This window comes from Carettochelys insculpta, chromosome 3 (assembly GCF_033958435.1).
Source record: "Carettochelys insculpta isolate YL-2023 chromosome 3, ASM3395843v1, whole genome shotgun sequence".
In the NCBI taxonomy this organism is placed as follows: Eukaryota; Metazoa; Chordata; order Testudines; family Carettochelyidae; genus Carettochelys; species Carettochelys insculpta.
In genome coordinates, this window is record NC_134139.1 from 115879312 (window position 1) to 115892251 (window position 12940).

The following is a 12940-nucleotide window of genomic DNA, read 5'->3' on the forward strand; positions in this document are numbered from 1 at the left end:
TTTTCTTTTTTAATTTTGCTGCTTCTTTCTTGTAAAAGAAAAGAAACATGCTTGTATGCCTGCAATAGTTCATCAGAGTTCCTTAACATTCTCCTACAGGTTGTCTGCAGGAAGGTTATATTGGCTATGACTGGTTTGCCTCTTCTGTATTTCTGATAATGTCAGGAGACAGAGAAAGAACATTAACATTTCTTCAGCAATTTTCCAATCTTCTCATCTCTGCATTTCTTTGGCTGCCGAGATTGCATGTTTCTGTAAGAGATAAAAGGGCTTTTTGTTTTTTTTAAAGGTGGCTTTGAAATTTTTAAAAGCAATGCTTATCATTTCCACTGAGTTGTTTCACTTTTCATTAGCAGCCTCTAACTGAAGGCTTGTCCTTAAAAATTCTCCCTGAAAATATAGATTTGACATTTGTTCAAATGGTTGGTTAAAAACAGTGAAATAACAGATGGACTAATGGTAATGGCAGTGTTATTGAATTTTAAAGTTGGGTATAAAATAAACTTTATTATTTGCATTACATTCATTATGTAGGGAGACTGTGCTATTGAGTGGCCTTTTTATTATTATTACACTGTGCAAGTGCATTGTGTTGGTCATTAGCTTTGTTGTATTGTAAAATCATTAAAAGGTACAGAATATCAGCATTGCACAGAAAGAAACTACTAAAATGCTTTTAGTAATTAGAAGCTTCAGTACTCACCAAGTATTTAATGATTCCATATTTCAAATGTCTGGTATTTAAATTAGGCTAGTTACACAAGCTCCGTGATTTTCATCCTTTGTTAAATATGATGTCATCAATGTTAACCACCTTTTTTGTTTTATTTGTTATTGTACTTTGTCAGGTGCTATGACTGTTGTAAATTAAAATATCAGCTATATCATTAAGTAGAAAATTGAGGTCTTATTTGATGATTCTCTAGCTCATTTTCAAGAAGGTGTGTGTATATACCTATTTGTATTACTTGCCATAAGAACAACAATCGGTCCAGTATTGAGGCTGTTATAACTCTGAAAGTTGGCTTAATTTTGTGAGTTTGAACTGACCAACCTTCTTACTGAGTTTGTTATCTTTGTAGCTAAATTAACAAGTGTGAAACCTCCAGACAAATGTATAGGGTAGGTTTACACTAAAAAACCCCACATGAAATGTTGATTAGCTTCTCCAAACATTAAAATGTACAATCCAGAATGCGTCTCTACCACCATTACACTCCATGTAGAATTCTTAATCTTTCCCACCATGTGACTCTCAACCCTAACTGAGGTCTCACTTGTGTGGAGTGGGAAGTTGTAGTATACAGGCAACCTCCACTGAGCCAGGACCTAAAGGAGAAAGAAGGGAAAGTTCAAAGGAATGCACCTCTTCACCAAGACAAAAACACATTTCAAACCACACCCCCATCTACCCAGAACATTCCACATTTCTCACCTCTCTTTGCCTTCTCTCATTCAAATAGAACATTGTTCCTTGACTCCGTATATATTCTCCTCCACATACACACACTACACCTGGGTACATCATGACAGTCCATCCAATTTTCCACCCAATAAACAATTGAGGGGGGAGCTATTTTTATTCTCTGCTCCCTCATTTAAAAAACAACAGTAAACATGTCTCTACTTGGGTAATGGATGGTGGGAGATCTCATTCCTCCTTCTCACAAAGGCTGTTTATACACATGCCACTTTCTCCAAAAGTGGCATGCTAATAAACAGCCCGAAATATGCTAATGGGGCACATATGTAAATTCCCAGCACCTCATTAGCATAAGGTCACATGATTTGGAATCCGGAATACACTTTTCGGAGAAAGTGGCATGTATAGAAACAGCCAAAGATAGTATCACTGAACAATATATGCACTAAGGAATTGGGCTGTGAAAAGAGAAATAGATGATAAACATTTTTCTAACAGTTCCCCTCTTCACAATTTTTCACCTGTTTTATCACTTTTCTCCTTCTTCTGGTACCAAAAAATGTTTATTTATCTGGCAGTAGCTTTTAAAGTAAAATCATACATTTTATTCTATAATAAGTAACTTTTCTTTTTTTTTGCTTGCTTTGTTATCCAGTTGCATCTGCCTATTGAAACAGTAGAATCTGGAATCCATCCTGTCTATTTTTGCAGTGCTCACTACATTGAGATGTTGCTGAAGGCTGAGTTGCCACTTGTCTTTTCAGCGTTCCACATGTCTGGTTTTACTCCATCACAGGTAATTACAAAAGCATTTTAAAGCATTGTTAAATGTTTGACTTCACTCCCAAAACTAAGGATATTCAGGGAAAGCTGAAGCTACTATGGCTCAGCAATGTAACAAGCTATAAAACCCAACCAAAATATAATGACTAAAGTTTTAGTCTTCACCCACACAAAGTACATTGTGAAAATCATATAACTATTCATGTTGCAAGTTTTTTAATACAGATCTTTATGTTTAAGAATAAATGTACACAGTTAAAACATTTTAAAATGGAAAATAGTTGTTTTCAATAGAACTATTCCAATTTACTTGAGCTGAGATTCTGCCCCTTCCAGTCTTATGCAAAATCTTGCCCCAAAATGTCATGGATAGTTAAATAGAATCATAAGGAGTGTAGGGGGCAGAGTGGGAAATCTCAGTGGCATGGTGATTTCCAGGAGGGTCTTAAATTCTGTAGTACATTTGTATGGTATATGGTATTAGACATTTCAGCTTATATTCAACTTAAAGTTCCTGATATCCTAATCAATCATTACAATTAGTTTAAAAAAAAAACCAAATATATATATTAATGTTATGTCCAGGCTGAGATTTTCCTCAAAGACAGGAACTGCAGGTCCATTTGTGCATGTTTCTGTGGTGCTTTAAAGATGTAAAGTCCCATGTAAGTGCTGTTGTTTCTGGAGATTTATTCAAGACCAATGGATAGACGAACACCCCAGCTCTTCTTCTTCACTGTCGGGTTGGGGAAAGGGTTGGTTAAGTACTGAGAGGCTATGTCTACTCTACAAGATAATATCAATTTTAAGTCATTTCACCTGATTTTTTCAAGTGCCAGTCTTCACTGTAAATTCAATTAGCTTGATTTACGGTGCACTAAAATCTACATAATATCAATATCATACTATTGTAGTAACCTGACAGGTGTAGTGTTCAGTTCAAATTTAAAATTCTGAGTGAAGGGTAGTGAGGAAGCACCATATCTTTAAATCAAATTCATTAGCTTCCAGACTGGTCCCGTGTGTGCCCCACAATGCCCCTCAGTTCTCCGCTCTGGCCTCTTCCATCTCCACTGCTCTCAGGTGAGGAGGAATTAGGCAAAAGGAAGCCTGTGGCTGTAGGGTCATGAGAGGCTGAAACATCTTTTTTTTGGTTTGCTAGTTGTGTGGCTGTGGGGTGTGTCGTTTTGTGCATATCTCTGCTTGCTGCCTTTTTTTTTTTCTGTGCTCTCTGGCACCAGACACTGCCTCCCACATTCCCTCCCTTCCCTCTGTGAGAGGTGCCACGCATTCTAGAACTCTCCCTTGCCCACATCATGTGGCAGCTAGTCTGTGGGTGGGGGTTGTGCTTGCACAAGAAACTTCGTTTCAGACAGTTACATTTTGTCCTGACCTCCACATCCCCTCTCTTCCCTCCCACTGGAGGCACCACTCAGTCTGGAACTTTCCCATACCCAGACGCATCATGTAGCTTGACCCTGAACCAATAAAGGGACATGCTGCACAAGGTGCCAGACAGCTAGCGCGTGGTAAGGGTCCTGTAGCCACTCAGGGATAGTCTCCCTGGTCTGTCATGATTTTTGGGCAACAGAAGAAAATACTTTGTCACTGTGTGGCTGTACTCTCAGAGGAAATTTGTGGGTGGGCTTTAGCCAAAGGCCAACGGGCTGGCTGTAGCTGGGGGGGTCTTTTAGCTGCCTAGGGAAAGTCTCAGCAGTCATGATTTTCTGGGCTGTCTGTAGTAGGGGGTCTTTCAGCCATCTGGGGGAAGTAACCCTTGGCGGTCATGATATTTGGGTGATGTCTGTAGCCAAAGGTCTTTTAGCTGCCCACAGGAAGTCTCCCATGGCGATTACAATTTTCAGGTGCTGGCTGTAGCAGGGGGTTTTTAGCCGACCGGGGGAAGTCTCCCGCAGCTGTTACCATTTTTGGGTGCTGTCTGTAGCCAGGGGTCTTTCACCCACCCCTAGCCATAACTGTTTCAATGAAGGCAATGTAGTAGCAATACAATCACCACAGTTCTTGAAGTAAGGCTTTCAGTAAGGCATTTTCTTGTTCTGAGTGTCTTTTTGGCAAGTCCAAACCTGGCTATAGTCTGGGGTCTTTTAGCTGCCCAGTGGGGGAGTCTCTCACGGTGGCCATGATTTTCAGAGCTGGCTATAGTCTGGGGTCTTTTAGCTGCTCCAAGACGTAACTGTTTCAGTGATTCATTGCAGTTTCACTGTAGCACACGTCTACTTAAACATCTTCCTCTAACGGTTTTCTTTTGCAGGACTTCTACATCTAGATGCCGGTCCAAACCTAGATCCAAGCCTAGGCGTGCTGGTAATAGGGGCAGGTGGTGGGTCTCCCTGGGCAGGAATGATTTTTGGGTGCTGGCATTAGCTGGAGGTCTTTTAGCCACCCCTGGCCATAACTGTTTCAATGAAGATAATTTAGTAGCTATACAATTACCACAGTTCTTGAAGTAAAGCTTGCAGTGAGGAATATTCTTCTTCTGAGGGTCATCTTTGGCAGATCAAACCTGGCTATAGTCTGGGGTCTTTTAGCTGCCCAAAGCCGTAACTGTTAAAGGGATACATTGCAGTTTCAGTGTAGCACCCAGGTCACTTAAGCATATTCTTCTTCTAAGGGTCTTCTTTTCCAGGAGGTCTACATTCAGATGCAGATCCAAACCTAGATCCAAGCCTAGGCATGCTGTTGATAGGGGCAAGTGGTGGGTCTCCCTGTTTGGTCACAATTTTTATGGCTGGCTGTAGCCAGGGGTCTTTTAGCCAGTCCGAGACGTAACTCTTTCAGTGATTCATTGCAGTTTCAGTGTAGCACCCATGTCTACTTAAGCAAATTCTTGTTCTGAGGGTATTCTTTGCCAGGAGACCTAAATCCACATTCAAGCCTGCAAAGATGCAGTGCTTTTGCATCCCATTTTCAAAAACCTGTCTGTTGAGAAACCCAAAATCTTTTTTTCTAACCATTCCTAAGTGCTTTTCTACCTCTCCCTTCCCCTCAATTATAGAAAGTACGTCTCTTAAAAGGGAAGCCAAACACGGCAGGGAAAACGGGGAATGAAACATAGGAAGATATTGTCAGATACCCGGGGCATTTTTTTCCTGTGCTACACCCGTGAAAATAGCCAGAATGCTATGGGGCTCAGGGAACTGTTGGATAGGTTCCAGTAATACACTGTTGCAGCAGTCAATTTAAGCTACTTGTGTGTGACAGGAATAAGTTGGTTTTGTGGAGAACATGTGGGAATGTAAGGATGCTGAAAATCAAATTGATATATCCCATCATTAATAAATAAATGTTAAGAAAATTGATTTTAGCTCATTGTGTATACGTGGCTGAAAAGATCAAGAATAGGTCCCATAGTTGCCCTTGGCTTAACCCACTAGAAACGTCATTTTTGTTCCAGGATTTTGGGGCCTAAGCTTATTCTTTAAGGGGATGCGGATGGATGCAATGCAAATATTGATTAAAAGAGAGAAAATATGAACTCATCAAGATTTTCAGTGTCTGAATATGATTTTACTTTATATGTATTTCTCAGTCTTATCCAAAACAGATGAAATTTAAGATATTATAAAAAGCTGCTTTTCAAAGTGAAAGGAACTGACAATTTTTTAAAAAGAAAAGTGGAGGAATTGTAATAGGACAAGGCATTGGTTTGCATTTGGCTTCATCCAGTTGTCATTGAAGTCAGTTCTCCTTGTGTAGTTTAGGATTGAAAATGTGTTGTTGGTATATTTTAGTGAAGATGCCTTTACAATAGATCTTCTATGCTCCTTTAGAAAAGCACAGTGAACAGGATCTGTCCCAAATAAAGATTAATTGCTTGACTTTTGAAGATGCTGAGCTCACACTAGATCCTAATTCCTACAGGAGAGAGGTTCTCATTACAAAAAAGCTCAAGTGGAGGGAATTATTGTCTTGGTATTAAAACATTCAACTGGCATGTAGGAGGTCTGGGTTCTGTTCCCATTTCTCCCAAAGCCTTCCTGTGGAAATCAGCCAGTTACTTTAAGGCTTCATTATCAAAGGTGTTGAGATCAAGAATTGCCGAATTAATGAGAAATGTTGCCTCTGAGCTCATCTCAAAATCAGTACCTTAATTTCTTTTTTCCTCAGTTCCCTCTCTGTTAAGTGGAGATTGCCCTATATCCACAGGGGTATTATGTGGATAAAATTGTTGTATGCGAGGTGTTGAAATATTACAGTGATGAGAAATTCAACAGCTATTAGTTAAATAAATCAATATTGGCATTAACTTCCTTATTGGAAGTCTCAGCACAGATGTTAACTGTTAGTTAAATAAATCAATATTGGCACTAATACCCTTATTGGAAATCTTAGCAGGGATGTTAAAGACTGAATAAATGTGGAGACTGAGCTAGCTTTCATGCAGTCAGAATTGAGGCATATTGGTGGGACCGTGTGGTGAAAAAATACTACGTTAGCAGCAATAATGTAGGCTATTTAATGAAATAGAGTTTAGCCTCCAGGGATCTCACTCTCACAAACACTGCATTTACTTTTAAAACTAATTAATATTCTGTCTTTAAAATATATGTTGATAAGTTGTATGGCAAAATTTTTTGTTCATAATTCACAGTAAAACCCACAGTAAGAATAAGTTTTTAATGGAAACACTTAACTAGAATGCCAGTAGTGGGCACCACTGTAATACGCACGCATCCTCTGGCTACATAATTGTGTTATTTTATTACAAAAATAATGCTTCTATTACTACAAAAACAACTTTAACATATATAAATGTCAGTATATAGGAATACATAACTGAAAGCAATCTCATTCCAAAGCATAGCTGTTGTGATCTAATTAGAAACACAGTACTGCTGCATATTTTTAAACACTTAGGGGCTGATTAACAAAGGATTTGTGGTCTAGAGCTAAATGAAGTGTGTTGTACACAAGGGATTAAGCAACAGAGTGTGATTTAGAAATGGGAAAAAAAACAAGATCTGCTAAAGACCATGTCTTCCATACCATTCAATCAAATCTAAAGGAACCTAAGGGAAGGACCTACCATTCATTTACAAGGCACAGAATTCCTTTAACTTAAAGGGAAACACACATTAAATACACTTTCAAAGATTACTATGCTCTTTAAAAAATCTTTAGAAAAATAAATACATAAAAATAGTTTATTTTTTCCATCATTAGTCTTTGAAATTTGTGTTTCAGCTTTAAAGAATTGCATGTGTAGATGCACATTACTGGAATACATATGTTCAATTTTTTTTATATAGCATTGTCCTTCAGGGCTCTTCATTGATATCAGATGAGGATTATGGTCCCTGCTGAGCCTCAGTTCCTTTTGGCCATCATAAGCAGTGAGGCCAAACTTAAAAGCTCACTTCATTATCCTTTTTAAAACCTCTTTTTTCTTTCCTGTTAGCAGAACAGTAATTGTTAAGAACAGGATACATTTAGGACAATTAATATGGAGGTTTTTTCACATTATGGGTCATTTTGTTTTGTTGGATTGACTTTGTTGGTTAGGACTACACTGTAAACATAATCACTTTTTCATTGTTCCAAGCCAGAAACTATTGAGATCCACATGTATGAAGACAGCAGCTGGCTTTGAATTATTTGGTGTTTGATCCTTCTCAGACCATTCTAGATTCACTTATTCTTGTTAATCTCCCAAGAGTTCTAAGCCATATGTGAAGTTCTCAAAGGAGAAGGAAAAATGGTTGCTTAACTTAGTATACAACTGCAGTTCTTTGAGATGTCCTTGAACAGGGATTCAGAGCCCTTGGTCACCTTCCTCATAGCCCCAGGCGAGGGAGTCTTGAATACATGGGAATGACTAACAGGATTTAGCAGCCGCACCTTTTTGTGCTCTTACGTCTTACCAGGAGGGAAACATTCAAGACAGACACTACTTACTATAAGCTTTCCAGCTTGCACAATAGAGGCACACTTTTCTTACAAGCAGGGATCTACATAGGCAACTCATGAAGAACCTGTTATCAGGGTAAATAATATTTTTGTTAAGTATACCAACCACATGGTATGTCACTTTTAAATGCATGTATTAAGTAGGAGTTCTCAGCCTGGTAGTCATGACCACCAATATATGGGTCGGGTAGGGCTTTGTCTAGATTATTTGTGGATGAGAAGGGAGAATAAGATGGTCTTGGTATGCAAAAGGGGGTTGTAGTGCAGAAAAGTTATCCATCTCTGTTATTAATAAAGCAATGAATTACTTTGATAAATTGAATTTGTTTTTATATTTTTCTAGATTTGTCAGCAGTGGCTATCTCAGTGTTTCTGGAATTACTTGGACTGGAGTGAGATCTGCCACTACATTGTTACATGTATTTTCCTTGGTCCTGATTATCAGATCTACATGTGCATATCTGTGTTCAAACATCTACAGCAAAATATTCTGCAGCACACACAGACAGAAGATCTACAGGTTTTTCTCAAAGTAATATTCTATTTTGGTTTAGCAGATGAGAGAAAAAGCTATATTTTCCATACTGAAAGATAACTATTTCACCAAACAACTCAATTTCCAGCACTTATTTTATTTGAGTCTCATTCATTTCTCTCTCTCTCTTCTCTTTTCCATGAGGAACAAAGGTCCTTGACCACTTCTATCTATGCTGATCTCCTGCTGCATTCTTTTCTTTCCCTGGCATTTTGATAGCTTTCAGCTTTGCTTCTTGTGTACATTTTCAAGTTTTCTTGGATCTACCTCATTGTCTCTGTTGTCTTGCCCTGGGGCCCTGCTATGTTATTCAGGTGTTTCTTTCATCTACATTTTAGCTGTCTCCATTTTTATGTAATTTCCTTTCCTGTTGGTTTCTGTGTCGTCATTCTCCAGACTCAGAGGGGTAGCCATGTTAGCGTACAGCTTCACAAATAGCATGCAGTCTTGTAGCAGCTTAAAGACTAATTTTTTTTAATTAAAAATTTTTTAAATGAGCTTTTGTGGATAAGACCCACTTGTTCAGATTTTCAGATTGGAATAGACAATTAGACGTCAGGGTTCACATTACAGGGAAGGTCGGGGGACCAGGAAAAAAAAGGGGGGTACCTGTCACTAATAGGACCATTAGAAGAAGCAAATTAAATTACATAGGACGTGTGCCATTCCTGCAAATATCAAAAGTGGGGAAATTATCATTGGTAATGCATAAGATAATTGAGATCCCTTTTAAGTCCTAATTTAGCAGTGTCAAATTTGCAAATGAATTCCAGTTTAGGTGCCTCCTTCTGTAATCTCGTGGTAAAATTCTTCTGTAGAACAATGGCTAGTTTTAAATCTGTTATTGAATGTCCAGGAGGAGGTTAAGTGTTCCCCTATAGGTTTATGTATATTCCAATTCCTGATGTCAGATTTATGTCCATTCATCCTTTAGCACAGAGACTGTCCAAGAGCATTGCTGACACATGTTGGCATGAATCACAGTGAATGTGTAGATGTCTGAGCCCTTATGTTGTGGCTGATATGGTTAGGTCCAGTCATGGTGCCATTAATATAGATATGTGGACAGAACTGGGAACTGGGTTTGTTGCAGGGATAGCTCCTTGGGTTTGTTTTTCTGTGATATGGTGTGTGGCTGCTTATTTTCTCGAGGTTTAAGCCGAGGGCTATAGATGATGACAAGTGGTATTCTGTTGTTTTGCTTGTTGTGCCTATCATGTAGTAGGTGACTTCTGGGTATTCATCTGACTCTGTCAACCTGTTTCTTTAATTCCATTGGTGGGTAGTTAAGTTTTAGTAATGCTTGATAAAGATCTTGTAGTTTTTTGTCTCTGTCAGTGACATTGGAGCAGATGTGGTTGTGTTTAGGGCTTAGCTGTACACAGTGGATCTTGGATGGAAGCTGGATGCATGCAGGGATGAACAGCAGTTGGTGGGTGTCCAGTATATTATTAATGTGACCATCGTTGATTTGTATTGTAGTGTCCAGGAAATGGATCTCTTGTACACAAGTGTCAAGGCTGAGATTGATGGTGTGGTGCATATTGTTGAAGTTCCTATGGAATTCTTCAAGGGTCTCCTTACCAGGGGTCCAAATCATGAAGATAGTATTAATGTAATGTAAGTAGAAGAGGGGTGCTGTGGGACAGGAGGTGAGGAAATATTGTTATTGGTTAGCCATAAGATGATGGCGTATTGTGAGGCTATGCAGATGTCCATAACAGTGCCAATGACTTGGAAGTATAAATTGTTCCCAAATCGAAACGAGTTGTGGGTGAGGACAAAGCCATATAGCTCAGACACCAGATGTGCCATGGCATCATCAGGGATGGTGTTCCTGACACCTTGCAGTCCATCCTTGTGTGGAATATTGTAGAGGGCTTGTGCATCCATGACGGCAAGGATGGTGTTTTCAGGAAGATTACAGATAGTTTGTAGTTTCCTCAGGAAGTCAGTGGTGTCTCCGATAGCTAGGAATGATTGTAGAATAGGGTTTGAGGAGAGAGTCAACATAGAAGGATAGTAGGGTGTCAATACCTGAAATGATGGAATGGCTGGCATTTCCAGATTTATGGATCTTGGTTAGAAGATAGAATACTTCTGGTTAGGGTTCTGTGGGCATGTCTATGTGGATTTTTTCCTGAGCTACAGAAGGTGGTTTCTTTAGCATATAATGTAGTTTCTTTTGGTATTCCTCGATGGGATCAGAGGAAGGACTCCTGTAGAATATGATATTGGTGAATTGCCTGGCATCCTCCTGTTCATAATCTGACTTGGTTCATGATCTTTTTCTAACCATCTCATATAGAGAATTTGTCTAAGCAAATGTTAATGAAAACTTATTGTAAATAATATGACCATAATAAATCTCCAAGTGTCAGGACGACATAATAAGACCATATTGTTATATATTGAAAGTTTAGTTCGGAGGGCAAGATTTCTGTTTCTCCAGATTGACTTTACAGTTATAGACAAATGCCTGTCTTTTCCTCATCTGGTTTTAATGTCTTCATCTGTTTCACCCCTGGTACATACAGTGCTGCCAAGATCTGTGAAACAGCAGGCCGCCTCTTTGTCAGTCTCAGAAATTTCTGTTGGTGTTTCTTGTGTTGATTCCCATGGCTTTAGTTTTCTTGGTGTTGATCTTTCAACCCTTCAAACTGTGCAGATGTCTGGCAATGGTACACTTGAGCTTTTGTGTCTCTGCGTGTATTGGATAGAAAGTTGATGCCATCTGCAAAGTCAAGGTCCTATTAACTTCTGTGTGAAAGTCCAATTTTGACCCTATAGTCTTTCTTTTTACCCAATCCACTACCAGTAAAAAAGACCATATGTGACACAAGACATTCTTGTTTGACACCTGTAGTAATCTTGAATGATTTAATTGGTCCATTGCAATGTATTACTTAGCACCTCATGTTTTAATATAAGTTTTGAATGATGTTCACATATTTCTGAGGGACAATTCCATAATGGTGTAGCAACTTCCATAAAGCAGTTTCATCCTTTTTATGGCTTTTTGGAAATCTATAAAATCATAGAATCATGGAAATCAATATAAAGCAGTAAATCCTATTCGTTCAACACACAGGATTACTATTTGATCTATACAAGATTTCTCTTGTTTGTACAATGCCTGCTCCTGTTGTAACTGGGAATCTACTACCTTCCTTATTCTCTTTAAAATAATAGCTTTTGGTACTTTAGTTGGAATAGACAGCAATTGAATGCCCCTCCAGTTTTTACTCTGACTGAAGTCTCCTTTCTTTGGCAGCTTCAGTATATGATTTTTTTCCCATTTGTCATTCACTTATTCTATAGCTGAATTTCTTCATCAAGCAGGGCAGGCAGGTATAGTGTTCTCCAGCAAAAAATACTGAAAGACCTTTCAATCTCTTATTGGAATCAGTGGAAATATTCCTGTTGACTCCCATGGGAAGTGCTTTGGACTCTTAATTCTCTGTGTATGTATGTAGCTTCTAGTCAGAATTAGGTGTGTTTCAGAAGTGTAGAATTATAGTATCCTCCTACTGAAGCATGAAAATATTTAACTCACAACATTTTCTGCTGGGATAATAGTTATTTTGATATAAGCCTCCACAGAAGGATTTTGCAAGGTTTGTAGTTTATAGTCTTTTCTAGTATTGTTGGTTTATAGTTTGTAGTTCATGTTCCTCCTGCTATGACTATCACCTGGATGGATAGAAAGCTTGAGGTGATGGTGTCTTTTCAAGAGGTTTGTAAGAGATTTTAGACTCACCTTGAACAGATGTCAAGATGATGTCATTTTTTCATTTCCACAAATTTTGTTTGTGCAGCATGCCATCAGTTTAAAATTTGGAGAAAGAGCATGAAGTCAGAATTTGAAATCAAATCTACATGAATAAAGTACACATTTTGATTCATTTCGTAGATCCATAGACTTGAAAAATAAAGTTGCACATTGCTTGCAAAGCATAGCTTTCTTCTTAGTTCTCAGGTATTACTGACTGATACAAGATGAGTTTGGCTGTGTCTGTGAGAGCACTTACAGAAAAAGGAGCAAGACAGACACGTCAGCTTAGCTTAGGTTTTTGTTTGCTTGTTTGTTTCTGTTTTTAAAAAAGACAAGTTCTAGAGTAGGGGTCAGCAACCCCCGGCACATGTGCCACTCTCAGCATGTGAGCCAATTTAGAGTGGTACATGGCAGAAGCACTGGCCCTGCCCCCCGACCCCACCCCAAGCAGCCTGGGAGGAGGCCGGAGCACAGGGCCCCCACTGGAGTGCGGGGC

At 38.9% G+C, this 12940-nt stretch overlaps 1 protein-coding gene across 9 annotated transcripts in view; it reads left to right on the top strand.

The window, feature by feature from the left end:
- The window catches only part of TBC1D32 (TBC1 domain family member 32), a 197642-nt gene that overhangs the window by 159753 nt on the left and 24949 nt on the right, over positions 1-12940 (top strand). For all 9 annotated transcript variants that reach the window (XM_074990655.1, XM_074990659.1, XM_074990660.1 and 6 more), the window contains 3 exons: positions 100-254; positions 2079-2219; positions 8478-8666. In XM_074990655.1, the coding sequence (XP_074846756.1) occupies positions 100-254; positions 2079-2219; positions 8478-8666 (485 nt within the window). The remainder of the gene's footprint in view (positions 1-99; positions 255-2078; positions 2220-8477; positions 8667-12940) is intronic.